This window comes from Oryctolagus cuniculus, chromosome 3 (genome assembly GCF_964237555.1).
Source record: "Oryctolagus cuniculus chromosome 3, mOryCun1.1, whole genome shotgun sequence".
NCBI lineage: Eukaryota > Metazoa > Chordata > Mammalia > Lagomorpha > Leporidae > Oryctolagus > Oryctolagus cuniculus.
In genome coordinates, this window is record NC_091434.1 from 153,372,121 (window position 1) to 153,395,772 (window position 23,652).

The window sequence follows — 23,652 nt, forward strand, 5'->3', positions numbered from 1 at the left end:
AGCTGGGATCAGCTGTGAAGGGCTGAGTGCTAGGCAGTTTGGTTGCTTCTCTGTAGGCAGGGGATGTGTTTGGGTATCAGTGCACTGGAAGATGTACTGGAAAGAGACCAATTAAGGAAGAACTGCAATAGTCTACACACGCATTGATTCAACAAACATCTGGGCCAGAAACTGTCTTGGGCGCAGTATATCCAAAGACAAGAAGGGATTTTTCTGGAGGAGGTGGAGCAGGAGAGAGGCCTGACAACAATTACAATAACACACAAGTTCTGTAAGTGAAGTGTGGAGATTTGCCCTGGGAACATCTAGCTCCTGGGAGCCAAGACTGAACCTGAGATGTTTTCCAGGCAGAGAAGGCTCAGGCAGGAAAAGAGGCCACGTGAGGTAACAGAACAGCAGATACAAAGACAAGGAGAAGAGAGCAAGCACCGGATACTTGCACAGCAGCTGCTCATGCACCATCAGCACAGAATGCATTGGAAAAGGACACAGAACGTGCTGAGGACGACGACTCAGGTGAGCTCCCTGTTAGAGGAGCCCTCACATGCAGTGTGAAGAGGGTGGAGAGACTGGACACGAGGAGCATGAATGCATGTGGGCCACAGGTGATGAGGGCTCCCCAAGGGCAGTGTCCCTGAGACCAGGGAGGAGGTGACACATTCCAAGTTCACTTGAAAAGGGATAAAATCCAGAGCTGTCTCGATCATTTAAGTTCATTAAGTTAGGAAGATGGAGCAAGTCAACACAGATGCCAGGTGATGTGACAAGATGAAGAGAGGACAAGTAAGAGAGGTGGCAGAGTGGTTAAGGGGTCCAACTGGAGCTGTCTGGTAAAAGCAAAAAGGCTACTGACCAATTAGGTGGCCATCAGTAGGATTATTACATAATGGCCTAAACTAGAACACTCTTAAAAGTAAAAGGTGACACTTAAAATAATCACAGTTCAGCAAGTGGCATGAAAAGGCTGTATTGGGAAGCTGGAAAGTTATCAAGGAGGGGCTGGCATTGTAGCAGAGCAGGTAAAGCCACTGCCCTCATTGCCAGCATGCTTTATGGGTGCCAGCTCCCTGCTAATGCATCTGGGAAAGCAAAGGAAATGGCCCAAGTGCTGAAGCCCCTGCCACCTATGTGGAAGACCCAGAAGAGGTTCCTAGCTTTGGGTTTTAGTCTGGCCTCCACCTTGCCATTGTGGCCATTTGGGGAATGGACCAGCAGATAGAAGGCCTCTGCCTCTCCGTCTTGCTCTCTGAAATTCTGCCTTGCAAATAAATGAAATAATTCTTTAAAAGAACAAAGTTATCAATGAGATGCTTTGTAAACTATAATCTTCCTGGAAAGAACCTTCCTGGATAGACTCAGAAAATGCTCAAACAGTGCTTAGAGATGAGATTGGAATCCCATGGATTATATTGTGGGAACCAACAAGATAGCTCAAGGGAAAAAGTACACAGTGAGTGGTGGAAAGGGCTCAAAACCAACATCCAAAACAGAGGTGCTGGTGGAAAACACTGGAAAATACATGGTGTTGGTTGGTGATATTTAAATTATCTTTAGGGTTCTGTCATTCAATTGCTGCTGTTCAAAATAAGCGAGCAGTCAATATTGTTCATTAAACATTCTAGAATGATTAATAAAAATTATCCTCCCCTATGTTCATATATATTCTAGCATTTTTTTTGACAGGCAGAATTAGAGAGAGACAGAGAGAAAGGTCTTCCTTCCGTTGGTTCACCCCCCAAATGGCCACTATGGCTGGTGCACTGCACTGATCCGAAGCCAGGAGCCAGGTGCTTCCTCCTGGTTTCCCATGTGGGTGCAGGGCCCAAGGACTTGGGCCATCCTTCGCTGCCTTCCTGGGCCACAGCAGAGAGCTGGACTGCAAGAGGAGCAACCGGGACAGAATCCAGCACCCCAACTGGGACTAGAAGTCAGGGTGCCAGTGCTGCAGGCGGAGGAATAGCTTAGTGAGCTGTGGCGCTGGCTATCCTGGCATTTTCAAAAATAATTTAACCTAAAATCTGGAGACTCTTTCAGTGTGTCTGTCTCTCTCACAAACTATGGATTAAGCCACCGCCTGCAGTGTCAGCATTCTATATTGGCACCAGTAGGAGTCCAGGCTGCTCTGCTTCTAATCCAGCTCCCTGCTAATGTGCCTGGGAAAGGACTGGAAGATGGCCCCAGTGCTTGGGTCCCTACACCCATGTGGGAGATCCAGATGAAGCTCCTGGCTTTGGCCTGGTCCAGCCTGGCTGTTGGGGCAATTTGGGGCGTAAATAAGCAGAAAGAAGATTGATCCTTTCTCCTTCTCTGTAACTCAGATTTTTCTCTCTTTCTGTAACTCTGACTGAAATTTTTTTTTCTAAATAAGGGAAAAAGAAAATAATCAGAGAACCAAAAGTACCAAATCAGAATCTAGAGGACAGACTTCTATTCATCATGAGAAACATCTAGTTCTGATTACTTGGTATCTGGCTGGTACCTTCTGTAACTTTCTTCTCTCTAAACCAATTACCCAACTTTAGTGACTCCTTTTACTTGGTTGCCATGACAGCCAAAACCTAGGAAGGAAGAATCCAAATCTTGGGGCCTCATATGAACCTTTGTACTGACTTCACCAAGGCTGCCTGGAAGACCAGGTGATTCAGTAGCTCACACTAAAAATGGGGCAGACAGACCACAGTCCTAATGGATAGCAGTGGTGACCTAAAGAGGGCAATGAGAGGGCTACTGGCTGGCCAGCGGACAGCAGGTCTGCTTGGAGAGGACCTCCAGGATGCTGGAAGTAAAAATCAGAAAGGCAAGTAAAAGACCAGGTGTGGAGATATGCGCCTGGGACCAGTGACTGCGGTAGAAACCTTGGTTAAAACTGACAGACTAGACATGCTCTGAAAACAGGAGCAGGCAGCTGAGAAGAGAGCTTGGTCCTTGCTTAGAGTCAAAAAACACAAGAGGAAAACCAAAATAATGAGAAAAATTAAACATAATTGAAAAAAGTAGTTAGAAGGGGAATGGGGGAAGCTTCGTGATATTGAAAACCCAAGGAGGGAAGAGTTTGTATCCAATACTCAACATGTAAACAACACAGAGATGGAGCAAGTCTGTACATGACTGGAAACTACAGGCTGTGGCAATTCAGAAGTGCCAGTACAACCTCCTGTCATCAAAAACTCATGCAATCCCCCAAACAAAAAGCCTCTGGGTAAAGAGCTTTAACAACAGAGATATTCAAATCTGAACACTTTCCTTACTTTTCTTAACGTTCCGTTCCCAGAACTTGATGTGTTGAAGGTACCAGGACAGAACAGAGTTTAATTCAAATATTTTTCCATCTCTTCACACAGAAGCTTATCCCTTAGTTAGTCTCTCTGGAACAGTCACAGGAGAGCTTTAGGAGATGGTGATTCGCATAAATTTCTTAACCATTGGGAAAAAGATCAAGAACTAAAATGGAAAAATTATTGATTTTAGAATCGGATCTTCTATGAATCAGCCTTGAAAAATCAGTTACACGTTTTCTCAACTTGCTTTCCTTATCTGTAACATGCGGGTGTTGGACTAATAGGTTCCACTGAGCTCTGAAATGTAGTTCTGCATCGAAATTCATGTGGAAATTGAAGCCTTCTAAAATAACCATGACATGGCCCCTTATGTGGACTGGACACATTTATGTTATGAGAGAAAAAACTCATTTTTAAGGTACACTTGTGATGAGTACAGAATCTTGACTAACACATTATTTCATAGTTGTAACTGATTTGCCCAGAAAACTGGTCTTAAACATGTTGGTTGTGAATAGATTGCCTTTCAGGAGAACCACCTTAGCCTGAGTATAAACATTTTGTAGGTAAATGTTGCAAATATATTTTCCGATATTTTTGACTAGGAAAGAAAGATGCATGATATAGTGCCAAGTATTAGGATTCCCTCCCAGCTTCTATCTAGTAAACCTTCTGGGGATTAAATATCTTATTCATGCCATCAGGCAAATGCAAGTAAAAACCACAATGAGGTTTCACCTCTCCCCAGATAGAATGGCTATCATCCAAAAATCAAAAACCACCTAAGAATAATTGTGTGTTAAAGAGTTCAACCAACGGTATTAAGTAGAACAAAAAAATACTAAAAGAAACCCCTGTTAGATATAAGAGTGAGAATAAGAGAGGGAGGAGATGTACAGTTCGGCACATGCTCAATGGGATTTACCCCTAATGGTAGAGCTAGAAGTGTGCCAAGGGATTCCAAATCAATCCCATCAACGTGGCATGTACCAATGCCATCTCACTAGTCAAAGTGATCAGTTTAAGTTCACAATAGATCATACTGATAGGTTTAAGAGTCAAAGGGATCACACAAACAAGACTAGTGTCTGCTAATACTAACTGATAGAGAATGATCCAAAATGGGAAGCAGGATACACAGCAGACTCATAGAATGGCAAATGCCCTAAACAGCACTCTGGCCTCAGAATCAGCCCTTTAGGCATTCAGATCTGGCTAAAAAGCCCATGAGAATATCTCAGACACGGAAAGCCAAGACACTATGGCAAAAAAATGACCTAAATGAAAGATCTCTGTGAGTGAGATCCCAGTGGAAAGGATGGGCCATCAAAGGAGGAGGTACCTTTCTCTGAAGGGAGGAGAGAACTTCCACTTTGATTATGGCCTTGTCTAAATAAGTTCGGAGTTGGTGAATTCAAGAGGCTTCCATAGCCTTGGCAGTTCATGATAAGAGCCTCGGGTGATTACTGATGTCACAAATAAGAGTGTCAATTGTTAAAACAACAACAGGAGTCACTGTGCACTTACTCCTCATGTAGGACCTCTGACCTTAATGTGTTGTGCTATGAGAATTAGTGGTAAAACTAGTACTCAAATAGTACTTAATAGTTTGTGTCTCTGTGTGGGTGCAAGCTGTTGAAATCTTTACTTAATATATACTAAGTTGATCTTTTATATATAAAGATAATTAAAAATGAATCTTGATGAAGAATGGGATGGGAGAGGGAGTGGGAGATGGGAGGGTTTCAGGTAGGAGGGAGGTTATGGGAGGGAAAGCTGCTATAATCCAAAGGTTATATTTTTGAAATTTATGTTTATTAAATAAAAGTTTTTTAAAAAGCTAAAAAAAAAACCCAAAAATCAAAAAACAATAAAAACTGGTGAGGATATGGGGGGAAAGGTACCCTTTACACTGTTGGTGGGAATGTAAATTACAAACATGGAAGACAGTATGGCGATTCCTCAGAAGGCTAAAAAAGGATCTACAGTATAACCCAGCCACCCCACTCCTGGGAATTTACCCAGAGGAAAGCAAATCAATGTATGAAATTGTTGTCTGAACCCCCACATTTATTGCAGCTCAATTCACAATTTCCATCAACTGATGACTGGATAAAGAAAATGTGATACTGATACACACACACACACACACACACACACACACACAATGGAATACTACTGGGCCTTAAAAAAGCATGAAATCCTATCTTTTGCAACAAAATGGATGCAACTGGAGACCATTATGCTTATGAAATAAGCCAGTCCCCAAATGACAATTATGTTTTCTTTGTGGTAGTTGATAAAGATTATTTTAAAAATATAGGAATGAAATTGACATCTTATGTTGATTATTGTTTATAGCCCTTGTCTATATTACTTTGGAACAGTGGTTTTTCTACTTTCTCTTGGTGAACACTATGGTCAGTGGTGCATTAAGCCTGTAATTATAAAGTAAATTGAAAGTGTGATATTGTAAAAAAGAAAAAAAAGGAAGGCAAGAGTGGGGATTGAGAGAGTAGGATGGAGGGGAGTATGGTTATCTTCTTAGAATTTTATCTATGATGTACATGAAATATGTTCTCTTTATATAAATAAAAATTTAAAAATCCTAATCATAAAATGAAGAATTTAGATTGGAAGATTAAATATCTACTCCAGGGTTAGAGGAATCAATTTTTTTTAAATTTATTTACTTGAAAGGCAGAGAGACAGAGAGAGATGTTCCATCTGCTGGTTCACTCCCCAAATGTCTGCTGGCTTAGGCCACACTGAAGCCAGGTGCTCAGAACTCCATGCAGATATCTCACCATGAATGGCAAGGAACCAAATACTTCAGCCATCATCTGCTGCCTCCCAGGGTGCACACTAACAGGAATCTGGATCAGAAGTGGAAGAGCCAAGACTCAAACCAGGCACTCTGATATGAGATGCAGTCATTCATGCTAAGAGGTGACATAGGTACTGGGCTATAGCCTAGCAGCAGTGTGTGAATTTTGTCAATCATGCTCACTTTTTAAAACCCACTTCTTGTCTAAAATTCATCTTACACTTCTTAAAGTATGAGAATGGAGAAGAGTCTTAATCTATGAGACAAAAAAATGATATTTCCCTTTATTGAACAGTGACAGAGCATTCACTGCTTGCTGGGGTCATAGAAGTTGATGTAGATACATCCTTTATCATAAAAACTCCAGACCAGATCAGGAATTCATAATTAAAGAGCTGAGCAGCAACACAATCACCCTACAGAGGAGGGTAGCTCATCTTGGGGAGAGACACAGCAGACAAACTTCCTGGATTAGGTGTGTTCCGATTTGGTTTTGTTTCTTTGCTTCTGACTGATTTGCTTCTGTACATCTCTCTTCTGTCATTAAATCTCACATTATAGAGGTTATTTTTAGGGGTGGGAGTTTTCAAATTAACCCTTCCATGCACCTCCCCATCATCAATTGAGATTCACAGTCCTATATTAACCACACATTTTCAAATAGAAACTTCATATTTTCCATTTTTGTCTCCAAAGCACTTTTATGTCAAACACTATTACATTCCATTTATATCAACACATACATAACAAGTTTTCAGAATTTTTGTGTCTCTTGTTCAAGAGTCAGCGGGGGAAAAAAGTCTGCTAACAAATAATATCTCCACATTGAATTAAATTCTTTTTGTCATGTCTTTAAACAAAAGTCTAAAATGAACAGCTTCTGCTACAGGAGCACAAAAGTAGGAAGTCACTCAGTTCATACACATCTCTCAGTATGTGCATGTGGACAAACAGATCACAGCACTTAAATCCAGTGTATCTAAAACCACCTTCCATCTTCTTCTTCACAACAGTGGCCTTGCTTTGCTGTCTGGGACAGTCACCATTACGTCTCTATTCAACTTCGCATTTCTCATACCAACTCAGTCCTTGGACATTTTCAGTTTGTAATATCTCACATTATGTCTGCTCCTTCTGTCACCTTTCACTTAGCATCTCCCCCTGCCATCAGTTTTCATCATCCAAAATATTTTACATCCTATTTCTAGATTAATCAATTTAAACTGCAAAGCCAATTAGTTTGTTCCTACTGTTTCCTCCATCTGACCTACTCTCCTCTCCCATTGGTGAGTGGTAAGTTTAGCCTACCCCATAAATTCCAAAATAGTTCCCATCTCCTCCAGAAGAAGCCATTCCTGAACCTAACATTCCTGAAACTCTACCTTTAGAAATATGTATGTGGTCTTTGTTTCGTGCAATCATTGACTTTTTATTCTGTTCCAACTGTATGTTTATTACCCTTGTGTTTGTTGTGCTTCTCTTATCCTACATTGTCTAGTGCCCTGCACACTTGCCACTGGAGTAGCAGTCACCTGAAGGCAGAAATCATTTCTGCAAATGCCAGCATACACAGTGCCTTGCCCTCAGGAGCTTCCTAACAGCTTGTTGTTGCTAAGGTGATTTAAATAGAAAAAAGTAGGAGTGACCGACTATTTAATAATCAGAATCTTTGCAGTCTCTCTGAGACAGTACAAAATCTAGCACTCCCTCTTAGCTCTCAGTAAGACAGTGCTGGCAAGGAGTTAGCCTGGCAGTTGAGGGCGCTGAACAAGAATGTGAACTCTGCAACAGGGTCTGACTCCTGGCCCTGCCTCACACCACCCGCACGATGTTGGCAGTGAACCGAACGACCCAATGAACTAGATCGATTCCACTCTTTTTCTGCTGTAGATAAAATGCTTGAAATTACTTTCATGTTTCTTATTAACAAATTCTAACTACAATAATTTCTATGAAAAGTCTCTTATAACCTTGACCATAAAAATCTGCTAGACTGGACCCAGGGCAATCTGTATTGGCAGCTGATCATCTCCTGCAATAGCGTCAGTCTCCAATCACTGCTCAAATACACTCAATCGATAGCACAATTGTGTCCTTCACCAAATTACAATTGCACAGTGAGACCAGCTGGTACCAGACACACCTTAAAGCCTTTCGAAGCAGCGATGTGGGCAGCAGTCCAGCCCTCTCTGTCGGCGTGGTTAATGAGATCTGCAGAAACAACGGGTTCGGATGTGCCTTCAGAACTCTCTTCCCCACCATCCCGGGCAAAGGCGCCCGATTCAGGCTCCTCTTCATTGGAAGAGTTCCCCCGAGCTGGTGCTTGATAGTACATGAGGAGCTTCAGGCTGTCCACATTACCAGTGTCCACAGCTGCATGCACTGGTGTCCAGCCATCCTGAAAACAAAATGACAGAAGGGAAACAGTTGATAATGGTATGAATGTTGAGAAGTCTTATGTTAAGTTCTCCTCTAAAAGTTCTTACCCTCACCCCAGGAATCAGGAACTGAATCAGGAACTCTGAGGAGTAGGGTTGGGGCAGGGGAAGACATCCACAATCAGTTTTAAAAAAGCCCTCCCCTAAAAGGCACCAAAGTTTGACAAGCACTATGCTATGATTCTACGGAAAATCTTTCCATTTAGAGTCTCTCATTTTGATATACTCATACATAAAGCTTGTCTTTCTTTTTAACATTTATTTATTTGTTTGAAAGGCCAAGTTACAGAAATAGAGGGAGAGACAGAAAAACAAAGAGATCTTCCATATCCAAAGGGCTTCAGTGGCTGACCTGGGCTAGGCTGAAGTCAGGAGACAGGTACTCCTTCTGGGTCTCCGACGGGGTCACAGGGGCCCGCGCCCTTTGGGCTGTCTTTGGCTGCTTTCGAATCTGAATCGTAAGCAGATCGACTGGGACTTGAACCGGTTGGTGCTCATATGGGAGGCTGGTGATGCAGGTGGGGTGCCTAACCTGCTGCACCACAATGCCAGTCTCTCGGTCTACCTTCGATTCAGGCACTCATCTTTATTAGTTTTTTAAATTTTTTCATAAAAGAACAGAGCTTTGTTTTGGTGACTTGAATTTTGGCTTTATTTTTTAACCTTTGTTTCTCCTTTGACCTAATTGTTTAGTGTGGTATGTCATATAACTATACTAAATATACTTTGGTGAGGTTCATCACACTTTAAAAACTAATGGATAAGAAGGCAAAAAAAAAAAAAAGATGCTAAATAGCAGCCATCTTTAGACTGAGCCATTGAATCATTTGCTAATGTTTTCCTTGTTGGTTCTGTACCTACACCAATGAAGACTCCCTGCCTAAACAAGTGCATGGCTGAGCACTGACTAGCAAATGGAGTCGAGTCCTTGGCCTCCTATCACGTAAAGCAGCGTCACAGCTTGTTTTCCATTGGTTGCAGAGAACTTTACTCAGAGTATCAGTCTTTTATTTATTTGCTTTTGGGGAATTTTTTTAAACAAAAAATTTTTAATTGTAAGATTTAATAATTTTTAACATTTTGAACATTGGCTTCATATGTGGAAATTATATACATACACATATATACTATTTTTCTCATAAACAGGGATTTTATGTCATAAAATGTGGGAGTATCACTCATATAGGCACCAAGTCATAAGAATTTTTTCAGGCCTCTCTCCCTTACATTAAAAAGCCATATAGCTCATCTTGAAAGATTTGAGTTTCCCATTCTCTTTTTTTTTTTTTTTTTATTAAAAGGCACAAGAACCCATAGGGTTCCTTACCTGGCAATTCTAAAAACTGTGAATCAAAATGCTTAAATAATACTAACAACTCCATCTGCTCTGAAATTGTCATTATTGCCTAAATAGGACAATATAACAACTATTTACATAGCATATTCTATTAGGTAAAATAAGTAATCTAGAGATACTTATACTATATTGGGTAGTGTGCAAAGCTTATATTCACACACCATTCACACACGCCATTTTATATATGGGACTTGAACAACCATGGATTTTGTTATCCACAGGGGTGCTGGGACCAATTCCCCATGAATACTTAAGGGCAGCTGTACCCAGCTTATTATATCCCTGCTTATATCATTAACCGTTGGTTCCCTTAGGCAAAATCACTTACAAAAACCCCAAAAATAATCTAGGATTATTATTTGTTGAATGAATAAAAATGTATACTTCATTATCTCCTCGAATTCTCAAAGTTGTCAGGACATGGTATTTGTTTTAATGTTTTACAGGCGAATGATCTGGATAGGCTAACAAACAGGGCTGTTAACTAGTCAGGAAGGGACTCAGAGGTTGGATACTTTCCAAATCCAACCTCCTAAAAGCAAAGTAAAACAAAACAGCAACCTCTGTTTGAACGTGCAGTTGCCTTTCAGTACCATTGGGAATTCCAGGACCCCATCCCAGGATATAAAAATGCAAACGATTTGTACATAACCAATGTATGTCCTTTCCCACCCTTTATCTCTAGATTATTTATAATTCTGAATACAATGGAAATGTTATGCAAATACTTACAATGTACTTTTCAGGGAATAATGACAAGAAAAAAAGTCTATACCTGTTCATTACCGGTGCAATTTTCCAATCCGTGGTTGGTTGAACTGCAGATGCAGAGGTGTGGATATGGAACTCATGGATGCAGAGGACCAACTGCGTTTTGGTTTTCTAGCTATAGAGTTCACAGAGATCTTGCAAATTACATATGTGGAGAGAGAGAGAAAAAAAAAGCAGCTCTGGTACTCACTCTGGTTTTTATACTTCGGTCAGTTCCAGCTTCCAACAAGAGTTTAATACAGTCTGTATTTCCATTTTTACAGGCCAGGTATAGAGGTGTCTGTCCTCCATCAGCAGCATGATTGACGTCAGCATCAGATGCAAGTAGTAATTCTAAACACCTAGACACAAGATTGTGGTTAGTTCTGTAAAATCTGGTTTGACCTCTGAACCACCACCTGACCCACATTTGAAATTCAGAAAATAATGCTAAAATGATTTACAGCTTTAACTACCTCAGGTACTTTATCCGTTCTTTGAGATCTTATATACTCTTTTTTAACAAGGCTGGAGAACACATTTTAATCACAAAATTGGATTATTTCCATGGAAATTTAAAATAGGCTTGATCAAATGCTAAAGCCTGGTTGACATTTTTCTGTAACCAACTTATAAATCTGGAGTCCTTGTGATGAATGGTTTCACTGAACTTGATATATATATATTATATATTATAAATATATATGTTATTTGTGGTTCAAAATACTATGAAACTTGAAAAAAGTTGGGCTGTTTAGTCATTCCGATATTTTCCCTTGAGAAAATCATTACAAGTAGTGCAGACAGCAGGGCACCATGCTCCTGCTCTATGCAAGGCAGCAGGGAGGCTGAGCAGAGGGGCTGCCTTGGGGAGACAGACAGCACAAGTTGCTCTGTGTCCTGAAGGCGGTGGGGGAGGAAGAGTAGAGGGAAAATGACAACTAATCAGAAGTTCATTGCCCTGAAAATCAACAAGGAAAGAAATGAGGTCAGAACTTTGTGACACAGGGCCGGCACTGTGCTGTAGTAAGTTAAGTCTCTGCCTGCAGAATCGGCATCCCATATGGGTGCCAGTTTGTGTCCTGGCTGCTCCTCTTCTGATCCAGCTCTCTACTATGGCCTGGGAAAGCAGTAGAAGATGGCCCAGTGCTTGGGCCCCTGCATCCACGTGGAAGACCTAGAAGAAGCTCCTAGCTGCTTGCTTCGGATAGGCCCAGCTCCAGCCATTGAGGCCATTTGGGGAGGGAACTGGCAGATGGAAGACCTCTCTCTCTCTCTCTCTCTCTCTCTCTCTCTCTAACTCTGCCTCTCAAATACATAAATATAATCTTTAAAAAAGAGAAAAAGACTTTGTAACACATAACACCTACCTAAACACCGAGAACTTGAGTTTGTAACATTAGTTGAGAATACATTTACCAAAGAAAGTTAAACCATGATCAAATTAAGAAGTGATTCACATCTTTTTTAAAATGCAGATGTATTTTTTTTCTTATTTTTTCTGGGAAGTACGTGGTTTATATATTTAATTTTAAAATAACTTACATACTGATGGACGTGTATATTGTGTCTATCTATTTAAATTAACTGAGCCATAGTTTTCCCTAGGGTTCTTCCTCTTTATAAAACCATCCATGCCAACATTCCGGTGATGGTTATACTTTCTAAGCAAATCACCTCCAGAGGGCCTGGTGGCAGGTATTGGAAAAATGACAACCAAGAAGGAGAAATCCCTTTTGGAGGACTTGGGGTATTCTGAAAAGGAGCAGCAAATTCAGTGTCTATAGCTCTCATTTACAAACTCATGGCGATGTGTTAGGTACACAGAAAAAATAATTCAATAATTAGGGCTGCATACTAATTTTTAGAAAATATACATCTATGATCAATAACATTGGTGCAAACCTTAAAAACCCCATTTCAGGGGCCAGCAGTGTACTACAGCAGGTTAAGCCACGGCTTGCAAGCTGGCATCCCACAACAGAGGGCCAGTCTGAGTTCTAGCTATGTTGCTTCCAATCTGGCTCCCTGAAAATGCGCCTGGGAAAACAGCAGAGCATGGCCAAGTGCTTGGGCCCCTGTTGCTGATGTGGGAGACCCAGATGGAGTTCCAGGCTTCTGGCGTTGGCCTGGTCCATCCCCAATTGTTGCAGCCACTGGGGATTGAACCACTGGATAGACAATCTCTTTTTCTCTGTCTGCCTTTCAAATAAATAAGTCTACAAAGAAAAAAATTTCGAGAATTTTGCAACTTATTAAGAACATTTCTATCAGCAAGTTGGATTAAAAAACTGAAAACAGCTTGCATTCCCCTCAACCTGCGATTTCAGCTCAGGGAAAGGATGTAACACAGCTAGACTATACTTAATTAGAAAAATATGACTTTCAATTTTTAAAAGTTGTGCCTGTATCTAACCGATTTAGTAAGCTACTCAAGAGAGAGTTATGTGTATTTTAATTAGCAGGCTCTCTTTGTCTTTATGCTGGAACTACTTTTAGCAGATAAAATTCCTCCTTCAACTATTAAAAAAAAGCAAGAGGAATAAATGGGAGTAAATTGCCACTAGAAAGTTAAGATTATTACAGATAATTGTATGTGTTACTTTTAATGCCAACATCAGTAGAAAGCCTTTTTTTTTTTTTCTGGATTAGAGTGGTGGAGAAGAGGGAACAGGAAAGTTCTCAACAGGCTCTGATCTCCTGATCCGTGTGCTGAGAGGCTCCAGGTCATCTTAATCAGAAGTAAGTTCTCTCGTGGGCTGGTGGATGCAGCTCATTTCTCTTCTCCACTTCCCTCATATATAACTACTTCACTATTAAGAAAAACAAATTTAGGATCCAATTTTGTGTTTCAATCCTCAAAACATGTTTTGTGAACTTCTCCATGGATTTGATGCTCTAGTTTACATCTTTAGCTGGAACTAAAAATGTACATAAAATACAAAACACACACACACACACACAATGAGGAACACCACTTACTCGAAATGTCCCTGAGCAGCTGCGGCACACAAGGGTGTGAAGCCGTTCTTCTCAGCAGCATTGACTTGGGCTTCTGCATTCAGCAGCAATCTCACACAGTCTATGGATTTTCAATGCAAAGTCATTTCATTTTCCCATTCAGAGTTAGAATGGACCAAGTTGTACGCAAGCTGCACATAGGTTCTAAACCCAGAGGGCCTCTCCCCTGCTCAGTTCATCTGACCATCCCATCGTGGCACCTGGGAGATGCCACAGACTATTACACAGGGCGGGTAGCTTCCACTCCCAAAGACTAACAGCCCAGACTCACCAACTCAGACATGACTTTTCTCAGTGCTTTGGGAGGAGTTGCTGATGAGAAAAAGGAATGTCATGTGCCAGAAAATGCTTTACCAGATTTTTTCCATCAGCCTACCCAGAAAATGTTTTTGGACAGAGAAACAAGCCCATTTACCAAATTGAAATACCATTCTTTGTAATTACATAGTTAAAGTATTACTTCAGAACGTCTAGCTTCATCATTCAATGCTTTTTTTATGTTTCCCTTCCTGTATATACCTCCATAAACGAAGCTAAAGGAAAGCCCATAGAAAATCATTGAAGTCAGGCAAAAATATCACCTAGAAACAACATTGCTTGTGCTAATTACTGGATTTAATTTCTGCATCCTGCAGTGCTTTGGCAGGAACAGTTTAAAAAAACTTTAAAAATAATGAATTCACTAAGCTCACTAGAATCTTCTTTCTATCTGAATTAATCAACAATCACATGGCTCACATATGCAGTGCTATCTGACTTTGCAGACGAAAACCTATTTTTCTTTACTACCATATGTTCCAGTGCATGGAACTTTAGGATTTGCATTTTAATGAATAATTCCTAGTCTTCCTGAATATATCATTTATAGATGCATAACTTCTTGGTTCTCTTAAAAAATCCAAATTGTTCCAACTATAGAATTTCAGACCAACGACGTTCTCTAAGGACTAAAATCTCCCCTCACAGGAGAATGTGCTAAGCACTGATGCTTTGACTTTTCCCCCATCAGGTATTTCTATTAGACAAATGAGGGCTATTTTGTCCAACCCGAGTGATTGCAGATGGAGGGCTTCATTCAAAAATGTATTTTGCAGTTGCTAGGCTTTAAGTTTCTACGTGCACAATACATTTCATTGTGCATAAAATAATTATTATGTTTTGCTAGCTGCAATAAGATGTTACTGTAAGGAAGTATACAATTGGAATTTTCTAATGTTTAGAAAAACTTTGACTGTCATGAATAAATTCTCCACTATGAGGGCTGGTATTTTGGTGCAGTGGATTAAACTGTGGTTTGCAATGCTGGCACCTTCACATCTGAATTAGCTCCCTGCTGCTGCACCTGGGACAGCAGGCAAAGATGGCCCATGTACTTGTGCTGCTGCCACCCATTTGGGCACCCAAAAGGAGCTTCTGACTCCTGGCTTTGTCCTGCCCTAGCTCAAGTTGTTGCAGCCTTTTGGAGAGCAAGCTAGAAGATGGAAAATCTTTCTCTCTCAAACTTTTCCCACCCACAGTCCCCCATCACTCTGACTTTCAAATAAATAAATACCTTAAAAAAGAATTTCTCCACAACTAAGATAATACTGAAATCCAAATTTATGTTAGTTCCTGACAATGGTAGCGAGGGCTTTGCCTGCCCATCCTTCTGCGTATAGAGATGAAGAGGCGAGAGCCTGCTGGTTTTACCTGCATGTCCATTCGTAGCAGCAGAATACAAGGCAGAATGGCCATCTTCACAGGAGTAATTAGTGTCCAGTCCTTCTTCATTAAGCAGCATTGATAATAAAGTGACATTTCCCTGGGCAGCAGCTTGCTGAAGAAGGGTGGGCCTGCCAGCCAGGGGGGCAGGACCACCACTCATTAGCAAAGGGGTTAGGGAGGGTGACCAGCCTGTAGGTTAAAGTGACTCTCGTTAGAGAGTAGGAGCAAGGACAAGAGACAGCTATTACCTGTTCCTTTCTGAATTGCACACGCACACACACATATACCCACACACAGATGGACACGTATCCCTAGAGGATTATGTGTTTTCTAGAAGGTTCAATCTGTTAATATGTACTTAGGATGAATTTGTCCTGTTATTCCAGAGCTTACATCCATTGCTAATTAAATTAATGCATACACAGTGACAGGTTATTTTAGTCATCGGTTTTGTACAGGTCAGTGTTAAAGTGGTGACTGGTTTTAGGAAACTGAGATGGCTGTCTCATTTTAAAGGTCTAATTCCCCTTCAAGATCTCAAAACAATTTGAGCCTTTTCATTATGTAAAAGTTTCCTCAATGTCAATATAGATTTGCAAAAGCAAACTGGCATTTTCAGGTAAAAGACAGAAATAGTTGTAAGCAATAGAGATTCTCCTTTTTCAGTGATGGCCCTTAAAGTACTTAATAATCTCACATAAATGAATATAGTCCAATCACTGTCAAAAAATCTGTTTACATCCCTTGAATTCCCTTATTTGGGACTAATAATAACGGGGCCAACCATTCTCTGGTATCAAGAACTAGTAGAAATACGACACTTAATAAGTAGATTCAGAATACACTGGTACACATAGTCCATACCCAATTTTGAAGACTGTAAAATCACCTGGCCATCTTTACAACATGACTAACAAACTTTTAATCAGTCAACAAAACAGGACACTCTACCATACAGTTTCAACAAAGATCGTAAGAGTTATCATAGTTAGAGATTTCTCATCAGTATTTAGCAGCTTTAGAAGGGAATCTGGTAAGTGTGTGAAGTCGGCTGTATATAGCATGGAAAATTTTCTGAATTCTTCCTTGATCAAAAGGCTGTAAAAACAGTAAAGTAAAAATGTTTATTTAATGTGATATATTGGATTTTGTGTATTTTAGGCTGAAATACAATGAACGTTTAAGAAGTCATTTTACTTTATTCCAAGCAGGGGTGGGGGATGTCTGGTCCACAGGCCATATATGGCCCATGAAATCATTTGGTCTGGTCCTGCCAAGGGAACCACAGGTGGGACTCGAAATTCAATAGCAGGCTGATTTTTCAGTTGATCATTGTGTGCTGCCCTGGAACAATGTTCTAAATAACCAAATGGCCCCTGGCAGAAAATAAGTTCCCCAGCCCTGATTGGAGCCTCAGCACCTCTCCGTAATTTTGTTATGCATATGTATAAATATTCATTCTTTTGGTCACCCTTTCCACATCTAAATGCTAACATTCCCTTTAGAAAGGCCCACATTATGGATAGTTTATATCTCCTGCACAGTGGTATTAGGACAATATTCTGGGCATTATCATGTGTGAATATCCAGTGCTTATGAATGAATCCTAAATTATTGACCTTAAATAATCTTAATAAATATTAAAAGGTACTTATCAACTTAATTTCTCAGGAGTTTTAAAATTCTTTATGAAAAACAAAATAAAACCATTTATACAAGTTCAACTTTACTGCTTATTAAAAGCTAGATATCATATCTCCATAATCAATTATCTGGGTTCACAAATAAATTATTATTAACCTCTTAGTATTGTAGAGACATACAAAATTAAAATGCCCAAACATTTCAATATTTAATCTAAACTGCATGATATTTTCCCACTGATATTCATTAGCTCTTCTTACAAAAGTAATACTTTTACTTCATACTTACAAGAAGGCTCCTCTCTGGTACATTTTACCTTTTGTATTTTCTTAAAAACAAACAAACAAAAAAAACAGGCCCACAAAAATTAAATCAGTACTTGTTAGAAATGGATGAACAGAGAAATTATAAACACCAAGGTATGAAACCTTGACTGCAAAGCAAACAGGCAATAGGAAGGCATCGCACGATGGTCCTGTGGATCTGAGGAGTATGGCACGTGCTCTCATGCTCTCCCCCTCTCTCTCCCCCTTCTCTCTCTCTCTCTCTCTCTCTCTCTCACACTCACACTCACACACACACACAGCACTCACACACACACACTCAATCATTCTTTCAGACTTTTGATCTTGTACAAGGTTTTTGGTTATTGGTATTCTCTTATGAATACCAACATTTATATATAAAAGTTTGCTCTTCTTTTGGGTTTTATTTACATCTTTCTTTATTCACAATTCTGGGTTTTTTGCAGAGAACAGTTTAAATGTATTTTCAACTGCTTTATATGGAAATACATAATGATGGTAAAACTTCCTGGGAAACCTTATTTTAAGTGTTCTTATCTGAAATATAAAATAGTCTATTCACAATGTTTCTCAATCTTTCAATCAGTGAAGAGTCTGAGATTCTTCTATTACACAAAAGTACAGAAGATGACATGCCAGGACTAAAATATATTTTAAAAATCTTTATAAAAGAAAAGTGTTTTATATTTCTTGTGTATTCATGAATTTTAAATCTTCACTATAATTTTCAATTTTCTCTAGCACAGAAAAGCTTAGTTTTATGAGTCCTGCTATCAATATGGGGAAAAACGAAAAACTTCATTATGAGACTGTACTGTTCATCTGAAATCCCATCCATGATCAAAATGGTAATATATAGATAACTGGTCCTGTAATGGCAGAGCAGACCTATATTGAAACAGCTACCCTAGTGATGTGAGAGGAAGGTCACTCAGCCTCGCCACGTGGCATGCAAACATTAGTAAGAGTGAGCATTTGCAGAGCATGCCAGGAGGGGAGGAATGGACAGGGCATGCAATGGCATGGAAGAGTACTTGCAAACAGCTTCTGGCATCAGCTTCAGAGGGTGAAGAAGGTTAATGTCATAGCCCAGGTCATTCTTATTTTCTCGTTTAGCCTTTAAGCCAATCTTACATAGCAAATAATTTTAAAAATACATGTTTAATGAAGTGAAAGTGTCCGAAGCAAATTCAATCAAATGTGTCAAATAATAATAAAACAGAAGAAAAAATTCCAAGGGTATGGAAACTCAGCTGCCTGCTGTCATTTCTAGCTGAAATGTGCTCATTTGACTAGTTTAGTTAAGAATAAGAAATTCTAAGTCATTCTGAATTTAAGACATTATTTAAAATTTTAACATTTGGCCATAGATGTTGCCCAAAGAGTTAGGGTGATTCACGACATGATTCAGTAAACTTCATTCCAATGCTCCTCGTGGATCCACTTAAGACAACCGTTACAGATGTTGGCTGGTACAGACACACAGAACCCTAGAGTTGGAAAGATCACGGGATCTAGTAGTTGTGTTGTTTGAAAAATCAGCCAACTTTAAGACAGCTTTTGGTTTGGAAAGAATAGTAAATTTTTTGGTTCAATGCTTTCACTTTTAGGTAGAAAAGCTAATTATAGCTCAGGGAGACAATTAGTTCTCCAGGGGGAGGAAATTGATGAATCTTCTTTCTTACACTGAATTCAGTACTCCTTTGATCAGGAAAATGGAAACAGACATCTGCCAGGTGTTTGGGAGATGTGCCCTCTCCCCACACCCTGCTCATAACAGCCACAATGACCTCAGTGGCTGTTTAGGTTAATACCTCCAGTGGGCTTACACCCTTGGGGAGCACAAGCTCACCCAGGCACAGACAGGTCCAGGGGCAGGATGGAGGGAGCACTGGTGCTTCCCAGTTGCAACAGGAATGGTAGTAAAGACAAGGGCAATCTAAATGGAAAACAGACTTGGAATCTGGTGCCTCATCTGGAAAGTTCAGACTGACGTGAACTTTCCATGGCTGTTATACAGCTGTGTACCCCCAATGTGTAAAAAAATTTCCATTCTCTGAACAGATGAGGTGTTCGTAAACTCTTACTGAAGGACTAAAGTCTCCAGTGCTTCCGCACCTCCCTAAGAAGCCAGATCTTACAATCGAAGGACATCCATGGACACCTGTCAATTCACCAGAGGTAAGTACCAAGCAATTTTGAGAACACTTTGGCCAAATGTGAAAATCAGAGAATAGAAGAAAAGGAACCAATTTCAAGGGCATTATTTTCATAGCACCCAGGGTTTATTTATCCAAAGTTCAATGATATCCTAGGCAGATCATTCTGATGAATATAGATATCAGGTTAAAATTCTTTGTCTTTAAAGGTGAACTGAAAATCCTCTTGACAAACTGGCTTGTCAGTCACGGATCCTGCTCTGCTGAACCCAAGGGGCAGTTGGACCTGGAGCCACAGAAATGACCACAGCAACAACTGACAAAGCCTCAAGACATCAAAGCAAAAATAAGTTTGCATTTTTAAAGACTCCCAAAACATACATCCTCAAAAGTATTCTCTATTTTGTAAACAATGCAGCTCTGTCATTAGCACTGCCACTGCTCCAAACATTTTTAGAATTTCTATTCTGTGATTGTCTAACAATCTTATAGTACGTGCTCTTATTCTCATGAGCAGTAGCAAACAACTCCTCTTATGAAGGTGGATTTAACTTGAGAGAAATATACAATATTATTTTAGGCCAAAATAAAGGTTGTTCAGCTCAGTAATACCATCTAGACAAAAAAAATGGATTGTTGACTACTTATGAAGACATCTAAAGTCAATTCTAAAGCAAATTCTCAAAAATGCTGAAAGCAAAGCGGTATCCTCAAAGCAGTACTGTCATCTCTATTGACTGATTGCCTGGGTCATTCCAAGCTCAATACCACGCTCACTGATGTGTTACAGCATTTGACCCTCCTAACAGCCACCCTCCACATAAAAGCAGCTCAAGCTCCATAGTAAGAAAGTGGAAACTTGCTCAGTTGCAGAAAAATCACCAGCAATGCAGTTGTAAGTGGCACAGCCTGGATTCCAAGGGAGATCTGACTTAATTTCAAAGTCCATGCTATAGGTCAGTCCTGATGTGCTGTTCAAATCACCTGAGAGTAAGCAAATCAAGTGGGTATTTTCCAGTTCCTACTCTCCCCTCTAAGTTTTAAAGTCAGCACTATTCAACCCTTCTTTAAGTTAAGTTGCCTGCCATTAGAATCGCCAGTCTCCACGAAGCACTCAAATCTGATGGTGGGAGAGACACCTCTCAAGCTTCAACAGAACTCTGGCACTCTCAGGTTATTTTGGGGCATCTTTGCTCTGTGACAAATTAATCCAGGCATGTCAATAAAAAAGCAATGCTTCCCCCAGCTCTGCACAGCACAAGGGAGAAACTGACATTCTTTGTTCCAGAGTCCCAGATACAGTGACTTCACAAACCGCATCTGCAACGGGAACCTTCTCTAACAAAACCCACGTGCTGCTCTCCATCTGTGGGCAAACGGTGCCAGGCAACAGCCCTCATAGGGTATACGGCTTGTGGGAGAAACTAAATTTAGAACAAAGATTTATAAATAATCACACTCCATCGTTGGGGGTTAAAAGACACAACAACAACAACCTCCCCCATAAAACTCACATTAAAGCTTAGTATATGCCAATTACAGAACAAATCTAATCAGTACAATCATCCAGGGTAGCGTTATCATTACTCAAAAGGATTTTTTGTGGTATCCTGGAAGAAACAGACCTGAAAACATCCTGTCTGTTGAGAACCCACTAATATTGCAGGCTTGGGAGATAAACATTTAATAAGAGGGAACCCTCCTTCCTCCCAGGGAAATGATTTTAGTCCCTAAATTAATGGTCTCCATGTGCATCAAACCACGACTTTCAGGTTATTTTACAAGAAGAAAGCACTTAGCCCAATGAAACTGTAATTCATACAGCAAGATGAATCACCATACCCTGGAGCCTTTAAAGAAAAAGACAAAAAAGAAAGACATCAAGGGGGAAAAAAAGCATCAAATTAAAAATAAAACAAAACAAAAAGATTCCCAGGTAATGTGGAGGAAATGAAGGCAAGTGAGAGGACAGGTCGCAATCTTAAAAAAAAAAAAAAAGAAAAGAAAAAAAAGGCTGTAATATTTCAATCCCTTTACCTGATGCTGTTACCAGGAGGCTGTCTGAGGCACCTGGCCTACTGGTTGAGGCACTAACAGGGTTTATGGAAGAGCGAAAGGCAATGGTGTTGGGAATGACAAGGGAACTGTCTGAACATGCAGGTGGCTTCAGTCCAAGGGTTTCAGCAGGCCAGGCACCCACCTGAGACGCAGCCAGGGCGGAAACGGCACAGCCTGCAGGTGCCACAGTTAGCTCTATGGACGGCTTTGGTGGCAGCTGAGGGGAGGAAGACTTAGGGGGGTTCTCTTCTGTAATGACCCTGCTCCCGGGGGGCAAGCTGGAAGGAGGCGAAGCCACAGTTTTGTTTTCAACTTTGGCCCCCGCACTGGAGGCCCTGCTGCTGTCCACCGGAATCTTGAGTTGGGGGTGGGGTGGAGAAGGCGTCTGGGACAGCCCTGGTTTTTTCGGGGGGATGGGAGGAGGATTTCCTCTATCGACTCGCGCTCCGCCGGGAGTCTTCAAACCACTCCGACTGACTGGAGGGTGGGTGGCCACATCCCCTGTCGGGGGCACTCCCGGCCTGGGGGGAGTACCCACTTGAGGACTTGTGAACCTCGACAGAGCTTGGGTCACAGTGTTCCGAGCTAGCTGTTTGGCCACTAGGTTGTCGCGACTTGTAGGAGAGACGTCTCTTGATGGAGGACTCTGGGTGGTGTTTCCATTTTGGTCGGGGTCGTTTGCGTTGCCTTGAAATCTAAACCTGGCTGCTTGGATGCGTGGGTTGAGGCCTGGATGCAAAGCCGTGGTGGCACACGGTGAGTGTAGGCCGTGCCCAGGCGCTGCGGGCACAGGGCTCTGGGTGGCCACCCCAGGCGCGTGAGCCGGGGCAGGAGTGGTGCCACTGGGAATAGGGGGCGTGCTACTTGTGAGATCCGGTGTGGAGCCAGGGCTTGGTCCATTTGCCTCCATGCGGCTTGCACTTGCAGCTGGGATGGTGGGTGCAGAAGAGCCCATTAAGTCCCCGTGGGAGGCCTGCCTGTCCATACCTGGTCTGCCCGGCGCGGCGTGGGGGCACACGTTCCCTTTTGTGTTGGCAGACACGAGGGGGCTCCCGGCCGAGGGCTTGGCAGGTACCGTCAAAGGCAACTTCCTCACGTGGTCAGTGCTTTCCGTCACTGGGTCTGTCTGACAAGCAACAGCCCTCGTCACAGGTCCTTCGGTGGCCACAGACACAGAAGCCAGACGCCTGTCTTTTGTCTTGCGCGGGAGAGACAGGCTCGGTTTGCTGTCGCTCCCCCTTTTCAGTTGCTCGATCATCTTCTTCATCTTGTCTATCTCCTCTTTGAGGTCGGTGGTGTGGGCTTCCTCTCGGTTCAGCTTGGCACGCAGCTGCTCCCGTTCCGTGTCGAACTCGGAGAGCTGCTTTTCCATCTGCGCTTCCATCTCGGCGCTTCGGCGTTTCTCAGTGCACAGCTGCTCTTCCAAGTCGTTCGTCTTCTTCTTCTCCTCTTCCAGGCTGGCCATGACCTCCTCCAGCTTCTGGGCCTCCTCGATGACCTTACCCGAGAGCTGCTTACACTCCTTCACCAGCATCAGCACCACGTGCCGGTTCTTGCCGCGCTCCTCCTCCAGGCGAGCCGCCAGCTTCTGGTGCTCCTGGTCCAGGGCTTGCAGCTGAAGCTTTTCCATTTCCAGCTGGAAGAAATCCGCAGGAAAACCCGGATTAATTTAGTGAACATTCTCCCCTCTGCCCAGAAGTGCTTTTTCTGTGACTTTTATTGATTTTGTAACCATTACATACTTGGCATTGGAAAAAGTGCCACATTTTCAACATGTTTTATGAGAGAATAAAGTTGCATTAAAATGATAATAGGTATAAATGGTCTTGTGAAAAACATAAGTTACAACAATGGGGAAATTTTAAAAATCTGTTAACATTAACTACAGGAAGAGAACAATAATCAGATACTTCCAATCACAACATGGAGTTCAAAAATGTCTGTTTTTATAAAAATATAGCTCTGTGAGGGATCTAATGAAATAAAAATGAAAAGGTTTAATGATTTGAAATTACTAACTGGGGGCGGGCATCTGGTGCAGTGGTTAAGATGCTGCATCCCAAATCAGAGTGCTGGATTCAAGCCCCAGGCTATACTTCTAATTCCAATCT

The 23,652-nt window shown here is 41.4% G+C and overlaps 1 protein-coding gene across 7 annotated transcripts in view; it reads right to left on the reverse strand.

Moving 5' to 3' along the window:
* The window catches only part of CTTNBP2 (cortactin binding protein 2), a 192,046-nt gene that overhangs the window by 60,784 nt on the left and 107,610 nt on the right, over positions 1–23,652 (reverse strand). For 5 of the 7 annotated variants that reach the window (XR_011387007.1, XM_070069817.1, NM_001171037.1 and 2 more), the window contains 5 exon segments: positions 21,521–23,177; positions 15,361–15,564; positions 13,633–13,732; positions 10,862–11,012; positions 8,249–8,503 (listed from right to left, as the gene is read on the reverse strand). Coding sequence is in view for 6 of the 7 variants with exons in the window: in XM_070069817.1 (XP_069925918.1) it covers positions 8,249–8,503; positions 10,862–11,012; positions 13,633–13,732; positions 15,361–15,564; positions 21,521–23,177 (2,367 nt within the window). In the remaining variant the exon portion in view is untranslated. 7 annotated transcript variants of the gene reach the window in all.